Here is a 23,239-nt window from a genome sequence, read left to right as displayed (position 1 = left end):
CGAGGAGGTCACTCATCGCTGTGACTCTCGGCTCGTTTAACCTCTTATGTTCTGTTTTTCTTATTTATAGTTAACTAATTAAACATTACTAATTATTTGTGTTTATAGCTTCTCAAATTGTCTTAAGTGTGGCCCTAATCTCATTAATTGTCCGGACCGACACCGGTCACCGGAACAGTGAAATATACCAGGCTATACAATGGGGGTGTTACAAAACATATTACTATAATTATATTTATATTACTCCCTCTGTGAAATAAAAATAGACTTATTATTTTTTTATTTATTTTAAATTACAAGTAATAACTTATTTATTAATTTATCCAATTTAATATATATTAAAAAAATAAAATTTATTAGTTCCAAAAAAATTTAATAACATGAATTATTTAATTTTTAATGAAGTAAGATGAGTAGATGATATATTAAAAAAAATTAAATAAAATTTTTTATTTTAATTATACATCTTTCGTTTTATGAAGATATGTTAACTTTTTATTTTTACATGAATTAAGCTATTACAATTAACATAATTAAAATAATAAATTTTGTTTTACTTAGAAAAATTTTGTCAAATTTTTTTTTTAATATGTTCTTTGCTTACATTATTCTATTAAAAATTAAATAACTCATATTTTTAAATTATTATTCAAATTAATGAATTTTACTTTTTCAATGTATATCAAATAAAAATATATTAGTAAGTTATTAAATAAATTACTATTTATAAAAATTTATAATTTGAAATAAATAAATAAATAAAGTAAATCTATATTTTTGCGAGATGGATGATTTTTCATGCAATATAGTATTTTTTTTTAAACAACGTGAAGTTCATCAGACATAATTTTTTTTAAACTATGTAGAATTTATTTGGCATATTTCGATTCCAGGTTCTACTTTCTCAATTCTCTACTCTAAGTCTTTTTTTTTTAAATAATAATAAAATTATGATTGAAATTGTAAAATGTTAAAAGAAATGTTTATATTTATGAAAAATATTTACATTTAATTAATTTTTATTTTATAATAATTTCCATGGATGGTTGAAATCGGTATTGGAGTGGGAAGGAGAAATCTAGCGAGTTCAAGAAAAATAATGGACCAAGATGAAGCTAAAAGCAACGAGAATCACTCTTCCTCTTCGCGGGACTCCAATCCATGCCCCATCTGCCTCGGTCCCTTCCTTCAAGAATCCTATCTCGATTCCTGTCTCCGTACGTTGTCTTGATTTTCTCTCAAAAGCTGTACCCTTTCTTTTTATTTTTCCAAGCCGTACCCTTTCTTTTTATTTTTCCTTCTTCTTAACAATTCATATGTCTATTATTGACCCAATTCCTCGTTTGGTATTTGTATGAGAGCTTTCTTCTTGTGCTTTTCGTTGCTTAACCTCTACTTGATTTCCGGTGTTCATTTCAGTTAGTAGTGATTAGGCGCTTACGAATTGTTAAGGATTATATGAAAAGAAAGCAATTCGAAACCTTTATGATAGTAATTGTGCATTACGAATCAATACTAAATGTGGGTATTTGAGCAATTTTACTATAATTCTGTATAAGCCTCATTTGAGCTTGTATTGGCAATGCTTTTCAGATACCAGTGTTTCCATGAGTGCTTGCGTGTGCATGCTTTATATATATATATATATATATATATATATATATATATATATATATATATATATATTTGTGTATATATTTGTATCCTTAGTGGTCAATTACCTTTGTAAAGGAAGCACTTAAGAGAATGAAAGTGGGTAAAGCCTGTGGACCCGATGAAATACCAATTGAAGTGTGAAAGTATTTGGGAGATATGGGAGTGGCATGGTTAACTAAATTATTTAATAAGATTCTAAACTCAAAGAAAATGCCTGATGAATGGAGGAAGAGTATTTTAGTACCTATTTTTAAAAATAAGGGAGACATACAGAGTTGCTCAAACTATAGGGGAATTAAACTCATGAGCCATACTATGAAGTTGTGGGAGAGAGTTGTGGAGCATCGACTACGTCGTGATACTTCTATTTCTCTCAATCAATTTGGTTTCATGCCCGGTCGTTCAACTATGGAAGCGATCTTTCTCATTAGAAGCTTGATGGAGAAATATAGAGATGTGAAGAAAGATCTACACATGGTTTTTATTGATTTGGAGAAGGCTTATGATAGTGTTCTAAGAGAGGTCTTATGGAATGTGTTAGAACAAAAGAGAGTATCTATTAGGTACATACAAGTATTGAAAGATATGTATGAAGGAGCAACTACTATTGTGCGCACAGTGGGAGGGGACACGAGATTTTCCGATCTCAATTGGATTACACCAAGGATCAGCCATAAGCTCTTACCTTTTTACATTAGTTTTAGATGAACTGACGAAACATATACAAGAGAGTATTCCTTGGTGCATGATGTTTGCGGATGATATTGTTCTGATAGATGAGACACGAAAAGGAGTCAATAGAAAGCTAGAACTTTGGAGAAGTACTCTAGAGTCAAAGGGTTTTAAGTTAAGTAGAACGAAGACAGAATACATGCATTGCAAGTTCAGTGAAGGCCAAACTGGTGATAGGGAAGGAGTTAGTTTGAATGGAGTGAATGCATTACAAAGTAATCACTTTAAATATCTAGGCTCAGTCCTTCAAGTAGATGGGGGATGTGAGAAGGATGTTAGTCATAGGATTAAAGCCGGATGGTTGAAGTGGAGACGTGCCACGGGAGTTTTATGTGATCGTAAGATTCCCAATAAATTAAAAGAAAATTTTACCGTACAGCCATACGACCGGCTATGTTATATGGTAGTGAGTGTTGGGCACTGAAAGAGTCGTATGCATCTAAGATAAGAATTGCAGAGATGAGAATGTTAAGGTGGATGAGTGGCCATACTAGACTAGATAAAGTCCGTAATGAGAGTATTAGAGAAAAGGTAGGAGTGGTGCCAATTGAAGATAAGTTGAGAGAAGGGAGATTGAGGTGATTTGGTCATGTGAAGCGTAGACATACGGAGGCTCCAGTTAGACAAGTAGAGCACATTAGGTTAGAGGATAGAAAGAAAAAAAAGGGTAGACCTAAATTGACTTGGAGGAGAGTAGTACAACATGACTTAGAAGCATTACACATTTCTGAGGATTTAACCCAAAATTGTTCAGAGTGGAAAAAGCGAATCCATATAGCCGACCTCAAATTTTTGGGATAAAGGCTTAGTTGAGTTGAGTTGAGTATATATATATTTTTGTGATGTTTGGGTTGGGCAGGAGGGCGCGGGGCGGGGGGAGGGAGGGAGAGGGTTGGGGAATGATACAAGATGATGGTGGGTCATTTGTTCCTCTCATTCCTGTATTGCAGATAAATTTTGTTACAGTTGCATTTTGCATTGGACTAAAGTAGTTGCTGGCAAGCATTCTCATGCACCTTGTTCTGTAAAATGTCCTTTGTGCAAGGTTTGCTTTATTCCACTTATGTTTCACTTTAGCTTCACATAACAATGCAGGCCTTCTGTTTTACCTTATTGATTACAGGGTTGTTGTCTCTGTGTAAAATTTGTTGTTAATGGCGGTATTGTTTGGCTATTCTGCAGACAGAAAACCTTTCAATAATTTATGGATATGATGGAAGTTCATTCCAAATGCAGTATATAAATGACAATTTTGAGCTTAGGTACCTATTTCTATATTCTTGTTTTCCCTTTCAACCCTTCACTATATTAAAATTGGTTATTTACTTAGTTTATGTCCTTTTTTTTTTTCTAGTTCTTTCTTTTCAAAAGCTCACAAGTATAGATTAAAATGCTATTATATTGAATCAGGTTCTCTACTACTTCCCATTTTATTCTTGTTTTGTTAAACAGATATTTGTCTTTTAATGCTATTTCCCAACAAATCAATACCTATGTATGTTTTTCAGTAAATTTGTGTTTAGTTAGGTATCTTGAGCAATATAGTTAACGCATTGCGATATTGGAAGTCCCGTAAGTGTCTTCAACCAAATCGGTGGCTGCAAAGTTGGTTGAGAATAGAAATTCAGGCTCTTTTGCAGGTCCATCTGTTAATTGAGATTTTTCTATGCTTTGACCTTTACTTGTTACAAAATACAAACTTGGACATCCCACTGAATTTTGGTGCTCTAACATATGAGATTATATTATTAAATTAAGATACTCTATTCATTAGAACAAATAAATGCCATTAATAAAGTTGCATTGCTGGTAAATTGGAGATCTTACCAAAATTAATAACTTGTATAACTAAGCTGGCATTAGTGGATGACTGCATAACCGTGTGAAAAACTGTTCAAACCATTTTTTTTAGTCATATAGAGCTATACATAGCATCAATTATGTTGCATCAAGTATGTCTTTTCCTACTTTACTCCATTGAATTCAGATCAGTTTTCTTTTTTTTTTTTAATGTCAGAGTTTGAAAGGCATTATTCTCTTCCAACTCTTTCATGTGCTACTTTGGCACTAGTTCAAACTTTGTGGATGTGGATAAATATTTAAAGTTTTGGTTTTGTGTATTTTTCGGTGTATACAGGAAATAGAAGAATGTTTATGGCTTTATGCATATAATAGTAATGCTGTTTACAAAAAGCCTTGCACTGTTTTTGTTTTGGATTTTCTTTTTCTTTTTCTTTTTTGTTTGTTGATAATTTGGGATGTTAATTTAATGTATATAGCTTTCTTCTAGCTTTGGTTGGCTATCATTGATTAACTTTCATCTTCTGACATGCCTGCTTGCAGGAAGAGGATGTTGAAATTATTGTACACCATATGCTTGGTGTGGTTGATTCATTCTTGAGAAGGTGTTTTCTGTACTTATCTTATTCATGTGCAAGTTAATGATGAAAATGAACTCTAGATTGTAACAATTGGATTCCTCATTCTTTAAGTTCTTTTGATGACTACTAAAGTTTGGCGCATAATTATTTTACATATCTCTTTCTCAAAAGCTTGTTTTCCTTTTTGCCAGGGGTGATCAATCTCATCCAATGAGAACACCTGAAACAAAACAAGGAGAGTTCAAGAATCTAGTCTCTGATGCAGCAAGGCCTTTTCTAGCAGCAAGAACAGAACGATTCGTGAATGAGATGGAATTGTTTCTTGCTTCAGGTTTCAACATTGAAGCCTATGATGAAGTATACATGCAGTAGTTGGGTTGGAACACTCCTAGATTGACTAGTGAGGCTGCAGATGTAGAACATAGTGAACACACACCAATAGTCCCATACTTGTATATTTTTTACGACGACTCTGATGAAACTGATTGAGGTTGCAGAAGGAGAACGTAGTGAATTCACACCCACCTGGAATTCTGTATTTCTATCTTTGATGCCGACTCTGATGAAGCTGATTAAAACTTTCATTCCTAATGTGAAACAACAAAGTTTGAATTATGCTTGATTAAAAAATATACCCTTAGTTATCAATAAGCTTTAACTCACTGGTACTAGAGTTGTCTCTAATGATAATATATTGAGTTCGAGTTTTAATCGAAATTTAATGAACTGAAAAAGAAACCTTTAGCTAGTCTTGACTACTTTGACAACATGGTTCTAATTTGAGTATCCTATCGATTAATGGTTAATGTTTTAATAAAATTTTTGAAAAGGAAAAAACTTGGATATGATTTCAGGTCGTTTTGGGAATGATGGAATGCTTGAGGGAATTGTGAAGAAGAGTATCCAATAAGTCATTAGCATGGACCAATCCGATTCACGAAAAGAAAGAAGTATCGTTATGACGTTATCTAGGGGTGCCATGCAGACAGTAGGGATACCTCAGAATAAGGGGAGCCTTGAAGAAAAAGGGAGATTATAGGATCATGGCCAGAGCTTTGCGCATGTAATTGTTTGTACAAGGTTCTGTTGTAGAAGTAATGTTTAACTAATAACTTTCATTTTGTGGCATTTGCCTTGTCTCCCCCTGTTCCCTTTGAGTTGTGAACTCTTTTTTGAGGTTACATTAAATTTTATTAAGTTATTTTAAAATAAATCTAGAATAGGATTTCTATGATGTAGATATACGCTTCATTTTCGCTCTATATTCAAGGTGTACCACATTTATGGTAGCTTAGTGACAACATTGATCTTCAGTTTTATCTATTATTGTTCTTAAATTTATTGTCAAATGAAATGTTTAAAATTTGGATATCTGGAACTAGATGCATTGTTCTTTCGTGGATTACCATCGTTACATGATTGGAATATTGAAATATGAGCAGTAGGCACCTGTCCATCACATGCAAAGTTTTCAAATCACATTGTTCTTTCAGCAGAGTTTGATGATCACCAACTTCAGATCATCTGGGAATAAAGGCATTCTCAACTTTAGAGAGTTGCGAAGGAAAAAACTAACGGCCATTTTTAACACACCAAGAATCATATTGACACAACAAATAAAAAAAAAAAAAAAAATTCAAGCAGCATTCACATTGATCATGAGCTCTGGTTTAAATAGATTAATGTATTTTTCAAAATAAAAAAAATACATATATTAATAATTATAAGAGTTTGAATATCAAATCAGTTTTTTTGAAGAGGGAATTAACCTTAATTAAATTAAACACTGTTTTGTTTATTGAGTCGTTTTAGTAATGAAAATGTTAAAGCAATTTAGGTTGAAATATATTAACAAGTTTAAAAATTATTTAATCAAATTTATTTGGTATTTTCAAACATGAATTAAGAGTGTTATATAAATTAAAAATAATGACCGAAGCATGAGCTTGAATTTGCAAAATTGAATAACACATTCTTATAATGATTCAATAGGTTAAATTAAATAGTGTAAAAATATAAAATTGATTTAATTTTTTTTTCTACATAATAAATAATTTTTCCGTGGTATAATATTCAAAGTTAAGAATTTTTTTTATTGTAAATATCTTAAAAATTTGAAATTTTTTTTATTATAACTATTACATAGAAATTTGTTATGTTAATATTTTGTTTAATGGAATTTAGTAATTTTAATATATCTTCTATTTTATAAATAAAATATATCTTTTATTTTATGTCAATATATCTTTTATTTTGTTATTTTTTATTTATTTATTACAACTATCTTAAAAATTTGAAAATTTGTTTATTATAACTATTACATAGATATCTGTTATAGATATCTGTTATGTTAATATTTTGTTTAATGCAATTTAGTAATTTCAATATATCTTCTATTTTATAAATAAAATATATCTTTTATTTTATTTCAATATATCTTTTATTTTGTTATTTTTTTTATTTATTACAACTATCTTAAAAATTTGAAAATTTGTTTATTATAACTATTACATAGAAATCTGTTATGTTAATATTTTGTTTAATGCAATTTAGTAATTTCAATATATCTTCTATTTTATAAATAAAATATATCTTTTATTTTATTTCAATATATCTTTTGTTTTGTTATCTTTTTTTTTTATTTATTATAACTATCTTAAAAATTTGAAAATTTTGTTTTATACAATAATCTCCAATTCCCTATCTCTTCTCAAGAAACTTGGCCCTTAAGCTACTACTAGTTATCTCCAATTCCCTATCTCTCAAGAAACACAACCCTTAAGCTACTAGTAGCAATCTCCAATTCCACATTTCTCTTCAAGAAACACAGCTTTTCTGTCGCAAACAACGTATGTTTCCTTCAACCATGGCGCCCGTCATCTCCGTGGTGGTCATATCCTCCTCCTCCTCTTCTACTCCAAGGAAGCCAAAACATGATTCTAAATGGTACGCAATGATCAAGCGACGCAATGCTTTTAAGACGAAAAAGAAGACTCCAGTCGTTTGTTTCGAAAGGGCTACAACTTTGGAAGCCTCTCATGGGCTTTCATGGGTTCGAGTGTGCTTGCTTGGCAAAGGAGGATTTGGTTCTGTCTTTTATGCTAAAACAAGAACAACCATAAATCAGGGAACTCATCTTCCTTCTCAATTGGCAGTCAAATCTACAATTATGGATCAATCATCTTCATTACAGCATGAGAAACAAGTTCTCTGTGATCTTACTTCCAGTCCGTACGTGGTTCGTTGTTACGGAGACGAAGTCACGTATATAGCTAATGGGGTGAAAGTATATAACTTACTCTTGGAGTACTGTTCGGGACTTAGCTTAGAACGGCAAATAAGATTATCAGGTTTTGGGTTGGCTGATTCTGATGTTAAGTATTATTCAAGAGACGTTCTTCAAGGGTTGAAGTACATTCACTGTCGTGGCTACATCCATTGCGATATCAAGCCGGACAACATTTTGCTGGTGCCTGGTAGTGGAGAAAGGAAGGGAACTTTTGTAGCAAAGCTTGCGGACTTCGGATTGGCTAAGGCAGTGGATGAAGAGTGCCATGATTTGAGCGGCACAACCAGATATATGTCTCCAGAATTGGTGAGAGATAAAAAGATTGGGTATGCTACAGACATTTGGGCCTTTGGATGTGCTGTGTTGGAGATGCTAACTGGAAAACCAGCCTGGGAGTATTCAGAAGTTGAAGATCTTCTGTGGGTGATTGGATATACAGATGAACTGCCTCAAATACCCAGTAATGTATCAGAAGATGCAAAGGATTTCCTGAGCCGATGTTTTGTTCGTACTGCTGCTCATAGATGGTCTGCTGATTGCTTACTAGAGCATCCTTTCCTTTCTGTGAACTAGTGGTGGAGAAACTCTAATATCTGCAAATCGGCAATGGAATGTAATATGCTGACAATTTTGTTTTCCTGTTGTTTTCCCCTATACTTCTAACTTCTTCATATATCATCCCCTCGTCACAAGCCAGTGTTCCCTCAAGATTTCTGATAAAATGTAAATTTAGTTGATTTTCCCTATCATTTTCCCTTCTATTTGTTGTAAGTTTTCCGATAATAGCATTAAAAAATAGTGTATATTTTAAATATCATCTAATTTTATCACATAATTAATACATGAAAATATATACTATTTTAAAATATCATCTCATTCCACAATTTCTTTTTTATTTCGCTTATGAAAAATTACTGCTAATCCAAAAGGAAAGCTTAATAAAATTAAAAATTAGGGATAAAAACTTCACTGATGGTATTTAAATTTATATATAACTTCAGTGTTACTTTGGACTGAACTATTTAAACCCTTAAATAATTAGACCTTTTTAATTTTTATTTATTTATTGAGTTGGTATTTTTATTTCCAATTGTTCAATATAAATACATTAAGGATTTATTTTTAAGAATATAAAAAAATTAGGAATTAAAAAAATTTGCATTAATTACTTGTTTTTTGTAAGTATTATTAATGTAAAAACTATCATTGATAAATTCATTGTGCTTAATGCTCGAGCAAATAATGCAGAAAACTCAACACATAGATGTGTAGCTGAGAATTTGTTGAAGATATTTATGTTCTTCGAATATATCATTTTCTTGAAGTCATAGAATGAATTAAAAGAAAAGAGATGATAAGACCACAGCTTGTTGGATCATGTGCATAGCTCACTGGACAGCAAAATGGCTTTCTCAAATTTTTTTTGGGTAGCACAATCTGCTAAAACATCTACACATCGGTCACTGAGAGTTACTGCAGAAAGTTTGATCAAGGTACTTCCTAAGGAGAAAAACTCAGTTTTCTATAATTTTTTTACCTCACTTTCTCAAGTTGGAAATGGTGATGAGAATTAAGTTTGAACTGTTAAATAAGCTGGATCAAAGAATAACACTTATGTTGGAGCAATGTTCTGCTTCAGATCTCTTAGTCAGGAATTACATCAATACCGATGCTGTTTATGATGTGAGAATTATTTTAAGGGTGGTCGAATCATATGTTTCTTCTGTGTTAAAAAATCCAGCATCAAGAATATATATTGTGGGAAGATTGGTGGATGATGTGTTGTGTAATCCGCAAGTGCACGGGTCACAGTAGTATAGTTTTAAAAATGATATCGATCTCACAGGGAATTGTGCTTAAATTGGAAATAAAAGGATAAGCTAATTAGAATGGTAAAATTTAAAGATGTAAAATGAAATCTGAAATTAAAATTGGTATTTGAAGAATTTAAGCTAAATCAAACAATTAACTAAATTAATTAAACTAGATTACCAAAATTTAATTTGAAATTTCTATTTATGAAATTTGGAGGAATTAAATCTAAATTCAATGAAAATTAAAGTGATTCTAGATATTGGATTTTCAATATTGTTTGCATGTGGTTTATCCCTAATTTAGCCAAACATATGAGAATTGCAATTTTGAGGGAAATCAATTCTTAAATTTTTGAAACCTTTTTCAAGCATTTCAAAGTTGGTTTTCATTAAATCAAACCCTGTTTTCACGGTATTTCAAACCTAACAAAAACCCAATTAAAGCTCTAATTGATTTTTGGAAAGTTCCCCTTAATCCTCTTAGCTTATCTCTAACACCAAGAAAATAAAGTTTATTGCAAGATTATCTATCCCTAGTATTTACTTTTCAGTCCATCTATTAAGGATTAAAGCTTAACTTAATGAGGGCCCATTCATCAAGCAAGGCAATAAGCTCACAAGCAATAAATCAAAATGTAACAAATCTCATTTAAATGGCTAAATCAATTCAAAACCACAATACAAAACAATATTTACAAACTCATCTCTAGAATCTCAAACAACTACTCACTAATCATAGTTTCTAAACAAACCCAAATGTATAAATGAAGAGATAATGAAAATCTAAGTTAAGGAATAGAAAAACCCAGAAGAATGGTGCAGAAGCTGCTGCTGGAAAGTGCAGAAAGAGCTCCCTGCTGCTGCTGCAGAAAATGGCTTCACGTGCTCCCTCTTTCTCTCTTTCTTTTTTTGCCAAAAATGCCTCCCTTCCTCCTTATGGAAAGAAAATGATAAAAGAGACTTTATATGGGTTAGGGGTCTGCCCTAGAATGGGTAAAAAGGTGGAAGATTCCAGAGAAAGTGAGGTATAAAATCAGAGTAACGAAAATGCCACGTCAGCCATTTCCAGTAAAAACGACATAAGCTGAATCGGTTGTGTCGCGGGTTGTGTCGCAGGTTGTGTAACAATCTGCCTGAATATCTGACGATCGACACAACCTGCGACATAAGCTAAATTGGTTGTGTCGCAGGTTGTGTAGCTCTCAGCCATTTTTACTCAACTTCAAAAATTTTTGCAATTCAACTCTAATCTCCTCCAAATGGCTACTCTGATCAAAATACATCAAATTTCTCCAAATTTAACCTACAAAACAAATAAATTCCAAAAATTAAACTAAGAAGTGTGAAAATTGTAAAATTGACTAAATATATACTAATATCTATAATAATAGCTATGAACAAGGATAAATTGTGTGCAAAAATTACACCTAAATAATGATCTAAAATGCATGCATCAAATTCCCCCATACTCAAACTCTTGCTTGTCCCCAAGCAAAATTTCATTAAAACTCATTTGGAAAGGAACAGAATCAGTCTTTGAAAACACAAAAATCACTAATCCAAACTACCAACTTACCTCTAGCTACCAACATTCCAAATTCCCACCAGCAAAGCACAAAGAATGAAGCAATCACTCTCAACAATTACAAAATAGCTAAGAATTAACTAATCAACCCAAGCAACAAATACCAACCAGCTACAAGAGTCAATTATGCTAAAAAAAACCTAAATGAAATAGATAGCCAATGTGTCTCAAATAGATGGTGAGTAATGTATGAAGATTATATTGCCAAACCCATATGCAAGCATAAAAGATCTAACTCTACTAATGTAACAAGCATTTTTCAAAGAATCATTAGGTCTTTTTAAGGGTTGTAATGGGGTCAAATAGGGTAAAATTGTGGTTAACAAAGAAAGGGAATAAGGTAAACAAAATATGAGAATAATATTAATCATGAAACTCAAAGTGCATCCAATATTCTTTTTTTATTTATTATTTTTTTTATAATAATTTTTTTTTTCTATCAAGAGGAAAGAAATTCACAATGAATCTCAAGTGCTAACACAATAAAGGGACTACTTTTATAATATATATTTTTTTATTTTGTATGTGTCCCTATTTCACGTCACACCCAAAATTACCTTTGGGATATTTTTGTGACTTTTTTTTTCTTTTTTTATCAACTTTTCACAATTACTCTAGCACTTTTCAAGATGTTTCAATCCTCCAAGTTTTTTTTTATCATTATTCTTTTATTATTGTTTTTTTTATGCACTTAATTGCTAAAATATTATTCTCATAAATAGGTGGTAGTGTTTAGGTTTAATGGCTAGGTAAATGATTTGGGTTCCAAAGAAATTAGGGAATTAAGGTTCAAGGGGGTTTGCAAGGGTTGAAATGAAATTAAGGTAGGTTAAGGCTAAATGTGAGGTTTAAAATATGAAGGAATGCCTAAATCATATTCTTATCAAATGCAAGTTAAAAATTTCGCTTTGAAAGATCTAAGATGCTTGTTCTAGGAATGGTGAGACGACAATGACCATTTTCTTCCTTAAAGGCTTATTTAGACACTCAAAACTCAAAATAACTAATCAGAATCTGCATACCTAGATAAATATATTAATTATCAGCTATTAAGTAAGAGAAAGAATAATGCTTGAGACTTTGTACCCAGCTGGAACTTTCATTCCACTAACTATCTAAAGGCAAGTTGGATTACTTGAATAAGTGGCTTATGGAGTTCAAAGACTGGTTTAAAAATTCAAAAATTTTAAATGAACAAATGAAATGCATGAATGTATAAATGTATAGTGAATCTATATGCAACGAAGTATATATGAAGCTATATGCAGTGTATATATGTGAATATGTACAAGTATGAAGTAATAAGTATGTCGCTATATGCAAGTGAAAAAGGAAAAATAATTTTTGCAAAAAATTTACCCTCTCCCCCATACTCAGAATGAACATTGTCCTCAATGTTAAAAGGTTGCAAGGAATAGGATAATTTGGCTATATGTGCAGAAAATGGGGGCTCATATGTGGATAAAGAATTATTACCCTGTTGCATAAGCGATAGCACAACTTGTGTTAAAAGTGACACAAGCTGAGATGAGAATTGTTACCTCATTGAAGTGCAGCCAATATAATTAAATAAAATTTGGACAACTGCTGCACTCATTGCAAAAGAAACAGTGCAATGGAATCCATTAAATCAATTAAACTCAAAAAGTTGTAATAAAAAGGTTAAGCTCAAAAATATAGCCATCAAGTGTAAATCCGAAGTAGCAAATCAAAGCAAGTGAGCAATGTACTAAAGATATAAAAGAAAAATGTATTTTATGAGGAACTAAAAAAAAAAAAAAAAAAACTGAATAAGTAAATGGTTCGAGTAAAAGAAAAATAACACAAGCAAAATATTAACTAAATAAGTTCAAAATACTAATTAATTAAGCAACGAAATTAAAGACATGAAATGTAAATGGAGAATAAAAGCTGGTCAGTCAGGTATGAGAACTCCTTTGCCCTTGCCATCTTGTGGAGGTGGTGGTGCTTTTGGTGGTTGCTGTGGAGAGATGATGCTCAAAATCAGTGCCTGGTTTGTTTCGATCTGCTCCAGCTTAGCTCGCATGACTTTCAACTCGTCTTGCATTTCAGCACTTCTATCCAAATATATATCAGCTAAATCCCGTAATGTTTGAAAAGAGACATCCGTCATTTGCCGAAAAGAATAGATCTCATCACTGAGATTCTCCATGAATGTCAGAAGAGTTGCTATGGATGGTCCAGAGGCTGTTGATGAAGCAGGTTGGGCAGCTGGTGGAGCCTGGCGTGGAGGTTGTGTAAAAGGCTGCTCGGATGGTTTCTCAGATGCTGAGGAGGAGCTAATTGCAGTGGGAGAGCCAGGTGGTGGTGCGGTTGGTGCAGGAATCTCATACAGCTGGGTAGCCTCATTTTTGATACAAAATTTTTGGTTGGCCAAATGAGGTCCATCCAAAAATAGCAAACCAGTTGGAACAGCAGCACACTTGTGAACTTGAGGATTAAAGCCAAAATAATGTGCAATGGGTGTGACCAAACCTCCAAACACAATGTTACCAGTACCCCTAGTAGTTTGGCGGATCACATGACGGCATAATAATAACCAGGTGAAGCTCTCTTACCAGTTTTTGCACACCACAAAAAGAATAAATCATACTGAGACATTTTGCCAACACTAGTTCCTCTTCCTAAAATTGTATTTGCAATTAATCTCTGAAGCAATCTCAAGGAATGACTCTCAATCTTAGAGGCCTTACTGTGCCCCGGTTTGAAAGTACCTGCTGAAGGTGCAATTTGCTGCCAAAATTCATACCCATTATAGTCCCTTTGGCTAGTAGGTATTTTGAGCAAACCATCAGGTGGAAAGCCGAATATATGGTGAAAATTATCCATAGACAGCACCCTATCTTGACCAAGGCATCTAAAATTGATTGTCAAGTCATTATCCAAGTCATTCTTATGCTTATTAGTGGACAGGGAGGCCATAAATTCCTGCACTAGAATGGGGTAAACCAGTTCCTGTTTATGTGCAAATCGCACCCAACCTAAAGCATCTAACAGAGTCTGCATTTCATCATATATCTTCAAGGATTTAAGTGTAAACACATTCAAATACCGAGTTTGAACCATTTTTCGAGCTTCGACTCTTGCCTTATTTCTTTTCATTTCGACCGTAGATAACACCCAATGTCTAGCAGTAGGCAAAGAGGAGCGAATTGCAAAGTTACCTTTAGATGTACCTGGGCGCTTGACCGTCGATTTTGGGATGCCACGTCGGACATCAGGTGCAGCAGGCATTGGGGGCGGGACTGGGAGTTGTTGTGTGGCCGGTTCGGGTCGCTTCCTCTTGATGCCGCTTGTTGATTTGTGCGGTTTAATGTTTTTCGCCTTTTTCTTCTTGTATGTGGCGATGGGGGCGTCACCAGAATGGGCCGCCGATGAGTCGGCATTTATGGGTGGAGTGGTTTGGGGTTGCGGCGACTATGAGGAATGGGGAGGGGAGTTTTCGAAAGAGAGTGGGGAGTCGGGCATGGAGAAATGGAGGGAAGGGACTGAAAAAGAAGAAGAATGGGAAGAAGTCGAAGAGAAATGTCTGTGGTGGAGGTGACTGTGAGGACGAAGGTGACGGTGAAGAGGGGGTCGTGTCGGGGCTAAGCCGAGAGGAAGAAGGTGAGATGGGGTTATCGGGTTATGGGCTAAGGGTTGGGTTTTAGGCGTGGGCTATGGGTTTGGGTTTTAGTCGGTTGGGCTATGGTTATGGGTTTTGGTCGGTTGGGCTATGGTTATGGGTTTTGGGCTTTGGGTTTGGTTTAATTAGTTTTTTTTTTATATCAAAATGGGTTAGTGGGCTTTTGGGCTTGGGCTTGGGGTAGCTGCTGGCCCATTCTGGTGAAGTGAGTTCTTATCCTGCAAAACAAACAGGCGACACAAGTTAGAACATAAGGATAGGGGGGGTTGTGTCGGAAGTTGTGTAACAATCTGCCCAAAATGTGCCCAGCGAACACAAGCGATGACACAAGCAAAACCGGTTATGTCACAGGTTGTGTAACAATCTGAACACAAGCGACGACACAAGCAAAATCGGTTATGTCGTAGGTTGTGTAACAATCTGCCCAAAATGTGTCCAGCGAACACAAGCGACGACACAAGCAAAACCGGTTATGTCGCAGGTTGTGTAATCTGCTGCCCAAATTTGACCAAATTTTATAGCACCTAAAAAATTAAAACAAATTAGATTTCAAATGATTAAACCTTCATAACATGAATTCTAATTGTTCAACTTGTTATGCTCATCAAATACTCATACAAAATAATTTTTCAAAGCACCAATTCACACATCCACATTCAAATAATTTTCTTTTTAATCCAAGATGTCAAAATTTGAAAAATTTTCTCTTAAAATTAACAAAAAGGGCAATGAATCCAGCAAGAATCACCAGCAAATACTCAACAAAAGAAAGATGAAAATTATAAGTGAACAAATTTAAAACTAAAATTTAAAGCTAAAATTTAAAGCTAAAAATAAAAATTTTTATTGCTCATTTGCTTGCAATGCATTGCATCCCATCTGCACAAGAAAATTAGAACAATGTTAAACTCTGAATAAGGAGTATAAAAAAACTTAAAACAAATATATATATGAAAGAAATAAAGAATCAATGAAAAATTGTGAGTTTTGCACAAAAATGCTAAGTTTAGGTCTTTAGCTTGACCATACTCACTCAAGATTTTATGGAGAATGAGAGAGATAGCAAGTTGCTATTTTCTCAATTGGCTCACCAACTGAATAATGCCTCAACCTTTGTCCATTTACCTTGAAATTACCAGATTTTTCACCAAAAATTTCCACAGCACCATGAGGTAAAACTTTCACAATTTTAAATGGACCGGACCACCTTGATTTTAATTTTCCTGGAAAAAATTTTAACCTTGAATTGAATAAGAGAACCAAATCTCCTTCTTTAAAGTCCTTTTTCTTGATATGCTTATCATGCCATTTTTTTGTTCTTTCTTTATAGATCCTAGCATTTTCATAAGCATCAAGTCTCAATTCTTCTAATTCATCAAATTGCAAAAGCCTTTTGTGTCCAGCAGCTTGTAAATCAAAATTGATTGCTCTAATGGCCCAATAAGCTTTATGTTCTAACTCTACGGGCAAATGGCATGATTTCCCAAAAACTAACCTATAAGGTGTAGTTCCTATGGGGGTTTTAAAGGCTGTTCTATATGCCCAAAGAGTGTCATCTAATTTAAGGGACCAATCTTTTCTGGACTTGTTGACAGTTTTCTCCAAGATTTGCTTAAGCTCTCTATTTGTGATTTCTACTTGGCCATTTGTTTGAGGGTGATATGGTGTGGCAATCCTATGCTTTACCCCATACTTTCTCATCAATTTTTCAAATTGGTGGTTGCAAAAATGGCTACCACCATCACTGATTATGGCACGTGGGGCACCAAATCTGGTTAAAACAAATTTTTTTAGAAATTTCACCACAACTTTTGCATCATTGGTAGGTGTAGCAATAGCTTCTACCCATTTAGATACATAGTCCACCCCTACCAAGATATATTTATTCCCATAAGAGGATGGAAATGGCCCCATGAAATCAATTCCCCACACATCAAATAATTCGACTTCTAATATGGACTGTTGGGGCATCTCATCTCTTTTGGAAATGTTGCCTACCCTTTGGCACCTATCACACTTGCTTACAAAGTCTCTCACATGTTTAAACATATTTGGCCAATAGAAACCCGATGTCAAGACTTTTTCAACAGTTTTTGAGACACTAAAATGACCACCATATTCAGAGGAATGACAATGGTAAATAACATCATTTATTTCTTCCTCTGGTATACATCTCCTAATTATTCCATCATTACATCTCCTAAATAAAAGAGGCTCTTCCCAAGAATAAAATTTAACATCATACAAGAATCTTTTCTTTTGCTGCCAAGATAAATCAGGTGGCAAGACACCACAAGACAAGAAATTCACAATATCAGCAAACCATGGAAGTGAAGATTTCAACACATACAACTGCTCATTCATAAAAAACTCATCAATTGGCACAATTTCATCATCTTTATTTTCAGTTTTTATCCTAGAAAGGTGATCAGCCACCACATTCTCAACACCCTTTTTATCTCTTATTTCCAACTCAAATTCTTGAAGTAACAAAATCCATCTAATCAACCTAGATTTAGCTTCTTTCTTGCTCATTAAATACCTTATTGCTGCATGATCAGTGAAAACTATTACCTTTGAGTTGACCAAATAAGAACGAAATTTATTGAGTGCAAATACTACCGCAAGGAACTCCTTTTCAGTTGTAGCATAATTAACTTGAGCTTCATCAAGGGTTCGGCTTGCATAGTAAATGGCATAAGGTTTTCTATCTTTTCGCTGGCCAAGGACAGCTCCAACAGCAAACTCGCTTGTATCACACATGATTTCGAATGGCAAAGTCCAATCCGGGGGTTGCATGATAGGAGCCGTTGTTAATGCCGTCTTTAACCTGCAAAAAACAACCATACCATCTTGATTAAAATCAAATTTAACATCATGATTCAAAAGATTTGTTAAGGGTTTAGCAAGTTTGGAAAAATCCTGAATAAATTGCCGGTAAAACCCGGCATGTCCAAGAAAACTCCGCACTCCTTTGACAGTGGTTGGAGGGGCATTTTTTCAATAATTTCTATTTTGGCTCTATCCACTTCAATTCCCCTATTTGAGATTAAATGCCCTAAAACGATCCCCTCTTGGACCATAAAGTGGCATTTCTCCCAATTCAATACCAGATCATTATCAGCACATCTCTGCAAAATTTTAGACAAATTAGTCAAGCATGAATCAAAATTAGTACCATATACTGAAAAGTCATCCATGAAGACCTCCATAATTTCTTCAATAAAATCAGAAAAAATGGTCATCATGCACCTTTGAAATGTGCCAGGCGCATTACACAATCCGAATGGCATCCTTCGATAGGCAAAGGTGCCATAGGGACAGGTAAAGGTAGTTTTTTCTTGGTCATCAGGATGTATTGGAATTTGAAAGAAATCAGAATATCCATCTAAGTAACAAAAGAAAGAATGCTTGGCTAATCTCTCTAACATTTGATCCATAAAAGGAAGGGGAAAATGGTCTTTTCTTGTAGCATTGTTCAACTTCCTATAGTCTATGCACATTCTCCAACCTGTAACAGTTCTAGTAGGTATCAATTCATTATTCTCATTTTTAACAACTGTCACCCCACCCTTTTTTGGTACAACATGCACGGACTCACCCATTCACTGTCAGAAATGGGGTAAATAATTCCAGCAGCTAGTAATTTTAGGATTTCCTTTTTCACAACATCCTTCATTGTAGGATTCAATCTTCTTTGGTGTTCAATGGAAGGTTTACTATTTGGCTCAAGGAAAATCCTATGCATACAAACTGTTGGACTAATTCCCTTTATATCATCAATTGCATAACCCAAAACTCTCCTATATTCTCTCAAAACTCTCAACAATTTTTCATTCTCAATATCAGTCAAAGATGCATTAATTATAACAGGATATGTTCCATTTGGTCCAAGAAAAGCATACCTGAGGTTGGAAGGAAGAGGTTTAAGATCTACCTTTGGGGCATCCTCTACCTTTAATGATGGTGGTTTGATCTCCAAATTTTGCATTTCTTCAAGTTGAAAAATTGTGGCTTCAGGATGTGGTGGAGAACTCTCCAAGTGTTGTGCAAAAGTAGCTATGTTGTGATTGTCATCATCAATGCTCCCACCATGGACTAAGCAATTTTCAAGTGGGTCTTGTGGATAGCCTTTTCTAAAATGCTCTTGAAAAATCTCATCAATAATGTCTACCCGCAAACAAGACTCAACTTCTTCATGTTTCCTTTTCATGGCTGGATTGATGTTGAATATCATTTGATCATCTCCCACTCTAAGTGTCAATTTCTCACCCTTTACATCAATTAATGCACCAGCTGTTGCCAAAAAGGGTCTTCCCAATAAGATAGGAACTTTTGTGTCTTCTTCCATATCTAAAATGACAAAGTCCACTGGAATGTAGAATTTCCCAACCTTGATAGGTACATTTTCTAGAATGCCTTATGGATATTTAATTGAACAGTCAGCCAATGAAAGATACATGTTTGTGGGCTTCAACTCTCCCATATTCAACTTCTCATATATTGAAAGAGGCATTAGGCTGACACTAGCTCCAAGGTCACATAAGGCATTTGCCACACAATTATCACCTATATGACAAGGAATGGAAAACACACCCGGATCTTTGAGTTTGGGAGGTAACTTCTTCTGAATTATAGCACTGCATTGCTCTCCCAAGTTGATGGTATCATAATCTTCTAGCCTTCTCTTGTTGGAAAGAATCTCCTTCAAAAACTTGGCATAACTTGGCATTTGGGATAGTGCCTCAGTGAATGGCACATTGATATACAACTTCTTTAGCACTTCAAGGAACTTGCCAAATTGTTTGTCTAGCTTATGCTTAATGAATCTTTGAGGGTAGGGAAGGGTGGGCTTGTAAGGTTTAGGTGGGATGTATGGTTTCTCTCCCTCATCTTGCTCACTTTTGCTTTCTTCTTCTTTTTCATTTTTCTTGCTCTCAACTGAATTTTCTTCTTTTGTGCTCTCTTTTTCTTCTCTCTTGTTTTCACTCTCTTGACCAACTTTCTTACCACTTCTCAAGGTCACAACCTGGCATTATTCATGAGGGTTTTATGGTTGGCTAGGTAATTTCCCATAGGATTTACTTCCCGATGAGCTTGCTTGTTGAGCCAATTGAGTCTCCAACATGCGATTGTGGACTTGTAATTGATTCATGGTTTGTCTCATGTGTTGCATTTCTTCCTCCAATTTGCTATTCATCTTGCTTTGTTCAGCAAAAAATTTCTCCATCATGCTTTCCAAGGTTGGCTTCGGTTCATGAGGTGGAAGGGATTGTTGTGCTCTTGCTTGATATCCAGGTTGTGGTTGCCTTGTGGGCTGAAATTGAGGCTGAAATTGAGGCCTATTCTGCTGCATATACTGCTGGTTATGAGCATAGTTTGAGCTTTGACCTTGTTGAGCAAAAGTTGCTTGTGGTCTCCATGTTGAGTTGTTCACATTAGAGTAAGCATTTCCCATAGGATTTTGTTGATAACCTCCTGCATAAGCAGCTTGTTCTTGCAAATAATCATCACCATAAGAAGAGTAATCAACTCCACAGCTTTGAGTTCCATCTGTGTAGGCAACTTGTTGCATAGTTGTAGGAGTTGAGGTTGTTGCCTTTGTGCAAAAATCACTAAGAAGCTGAGTCAACTGGTCAAATCTTGCATTCATGTAGTTAACTGAGTCAAGTTCATAAATCCCAGCTTTCTTATGGCTGGAGTAACTCTGGTGTAGAAATTCTGAACAATCATCCATTTGGGTATTTCATGATGAGGACATTGCCTTTCAAGCTCCTTAAATCTCATCCAAGATTCATACAAAGTTTCATCATCCCTTGGCTTAAAAGCTACCATCAAATTCCTCAAATGAGTAGTCTTCCCAGATGGAAAAAATTGAGATAGAAAAGCTTGAGATAGCTGCTCCCAAGTAGCTATAGTAGCTTGTGGAAGTGAGTCATACCACTCCAATGCTGAATCCCGAAGAGAGAATGGAAATAAGGTGAGCCGAATCACTTCATCTGAAACTCCAGGTTGCCTTTGTGTACCACATATCATCAAAAATTTCTTCAAATGAGAATGAGGATTTTCAAGTGGACTACCTCCAAATTGTGAATTCTGAACCATTTGAATGAGACCAGTCTTTAACTCAAATTGATTAGATCAAATAATAGATCTATTATCTCTCACATCAGCACATCTAGGAAAAGCATAATCCAACATGGATCTTCTCTGAGGATCATTTTGATTAACAACTTCATTTTGCCTATTTTGCTCATTTCCTCCATTGTTTCCACCAATAGCTCTATTTTGATTCTCCATATTTTCAATTGTCTCCTCTTGCTCAAATCTTTGTTGTTCTTCTTTTTCTGCTGCCTTTCTTCTCTTGTATTCCTTTTTGTTGGCTCGACAGAATTTTTCAATTTCAAGGTTGAACAACAATTCAGTATCACTTGTGCTTTTCGATCGTCTCATAAACAAGAAAAGTACCTGAAAAACACAAGGAACAGCAGTGAAAATAAAAGAAAATAAAAATTCTAATCAGCTTAAAACAATTAAAATCCAACTTAAAAACAAACAATTCCCCAGCAACGGCGCCAAAAACTTGATGTGTTGTGTAATCCGCAAGTGCACGGGTCACAGTAGTATAGTTTTAAAAATGATATCGATCCCACAGGGAATTGTGCTTAAATTGGAAATAAAAGGATAAGCTAATTAGAATGGTAAAATTTAAAGATGTAAAATGAAATCTGAAATTAAAATTGGTATTTGAAGAATTAAGCTAAATCAAACAATTAACTAAATTAATTAAACTAGATTACCAAAATTTAATTTGAAATTTCTATTTATGAAATTTGGAGGAATTAAATCTAAATTCAATGAAAATTAAAGTGATTCTAGAGATTGGATTTTCAATATTGTTTGCATGTGGTTTATCCCTAATTTAGCCAAACATATGAGAATTGCAATTTTGAGGGAAATCAATTCTTAAATTTTTGAAACCTTTTTCAAGCATTTCAAAGTTGGTTTTCATTAAATCAAACCCTGTTTTCACGGTATTTCAAACCTAACAAAAACCCAATTAAAGCTCTAATTGTTTTTTGGAAAGTTCCCCTTAATCCTCTTAGCTTATCTCTAACACCAAAAAAATAAAGTTTATTGTAAGATTATCTATCCCTAATATTCACTTTTCAGTCCATCTATTAAGGATTAAAGCTTAACTTAATGAGGGCCCATTCATCAAGCAAGGCAATAAGCTCACAAGCAATAAATCAAAATGTAACAAACCTCATTTAAATGGCTAAATTAGTTTAAAACCACAATACAAAACAATATTTACAAACCCATCTCTAGAATCTCAAACAACTACTCACTAATCATAGTTTCTAAACAAACCCAAATGTATAAATGAAGAGATAATGGAAATCTAAGTTAAGGAATAGAAAAACCCAGAAGAATGGTGCAGAAGCTACTGCTGGAAAGTGCAGAAAGAGCTCCCTGCTGCTGCTGCAGAAAATGGCTTCACGTGCTCCCTCTTTCTCTCTTTCTTTTCTTGCCAAAAATGCCTCCCTTCCTCCTTATGGAAAGAAAATGATAAAGGAGACTTTATATGGGTTAGGGGTCTGCCCTAGAATGGGTAAAAAGGTGGAAGATTCCAGAGAAAGTGAGGTATAAAATCAGAGTAACGGAAATGCCACGTCAGCCATTTCGATAAAACGACATGTTTGAATCGGTTGTGTCGCGGGTTGTGTCGCAGGTTGTGTAACAATCTGCCTGAATATCTGACGATCGACACAACCTGTGACATAAGCTAAATTGGTTGTGTCGCAGGTTGTGTAGCTCTCGGCCATTTTTACTCAACTTCAAAAAATTTTGCAATTCAACTCTAATCTCCTCCAAATGGCTATTCTGATCAAAATACATCAAATTTCTCCAAATTTAACCTACAAAACAAATAAATTCCAAAAATTAAACTAAGAAGTGTGAAAATTGTAAAATTGACTAAATATATACTAATATCTATAATAATAGCTATGAACAAGGGTAAATTGTGTGCAAAAATTACACCTAAATGATGATCTAAAATGCATGCATCAGTGGATGAATATCTTACAATGATCGCTAGGGATGAGAAGCTTTTGATTAAGCAGTTCCAAT

At 34.2% G+C, this 23,239-nt stretch overlaps 2 protein-coding genes and 1 non-coding gene across 4 annotated transcripts; all 3 read left to right on the top strand.

Moving 5' to 3' along the window:
• The first annotated feature begins 642 nt into the window (after positions 1 to 642).
• LOC131177653 (uncharacterized) lies at positions 643 to 6,106 on the top strand. Of its 2 annotated transcripts, XM_058142734.1 has the most exons (7): positions 643 to 1,217; positions 3,571 to 3,650; positions 3,743 to 3,798; positions 3,916 to 4,028; positions 4,732 to 4,793; positions 4,961 to 5,169; positions 5,624 to 6,106. In XM_058142734.1, the coding sequence occupies exons 1-6, from the start codon at positions 1,110 to 1,112 to the stop codon at positions 5,139 to 5,141; spliced, it is 600 nt and encodes a 199-aa protein (XP_057998717.1). In that variant the 5' UTR covers positions 643 to 1,109; the 3' UTR covers positions 5,142 to 5,169; positions 5,624 to 6,106. The 2 variants fall into 2 exon arrangements, with proteins under 2 accessions (XP_057998717.1, XP_057998716.1); XM_058142733.1 differs by lacking the exon at positions 5,624 to 6,106 and having other exon boundaries at positions 647 to 1,217; positions 4,961 to 5,384.
• Positions 6,107 to 7,635: 1,529 nt separating this feature from the next.
• On the top strand, positions 7,636 to 8,631 carry LOC131177695 (mitogen-activated protein kinase kinase kinase 20-like). Its single transcript, XM_058142804.1, has one exon. It carries the CDS (start codon positions 7,636 to 7,638, stop codon positions 8,629 to 8,631), a length of 996 nt encoding a protein of 331 aa, XP_057998787.1.
• A 12,215-nt stretch (positions 8,632 to 20,846) lies between these two features.
• On the top strand, positions 20,847 to 20,953 carry LOC131177711 (small nucleolar RNA R71). Its single transcript, XR_009147046.1, has one exon. It is a non-coding gene; the product is annotated as a small nucleolar RNA R71 (small nucleolar RNA).
• Positions 20,954 to 23,239: the final 2,286 nt, after the last annotated feature.

Source organism: Hevea brasiliensis, unplaced genomic scaffold (assembly GCF_030052815.1).
Source record: "Hevea brasiliensis isolate MT/VB/25A 57/8 unplaced genomic scaffold, ASM3005281v1 Scaf7, whole genome shotgun sequence".
NCBI classification, from domain to species: Eukaryota; Viridiplantae; Streptophyta; class Magnoliopsida; order Malpighiales; family Euphorbiaceae; genus Hevea; species Hevea brasiliensis.
The sequence above is the reverse complement of the archived record's forward strand: the minus strand, read 5'-3'. Positions and strand labels throughout refer to the sequence as shown.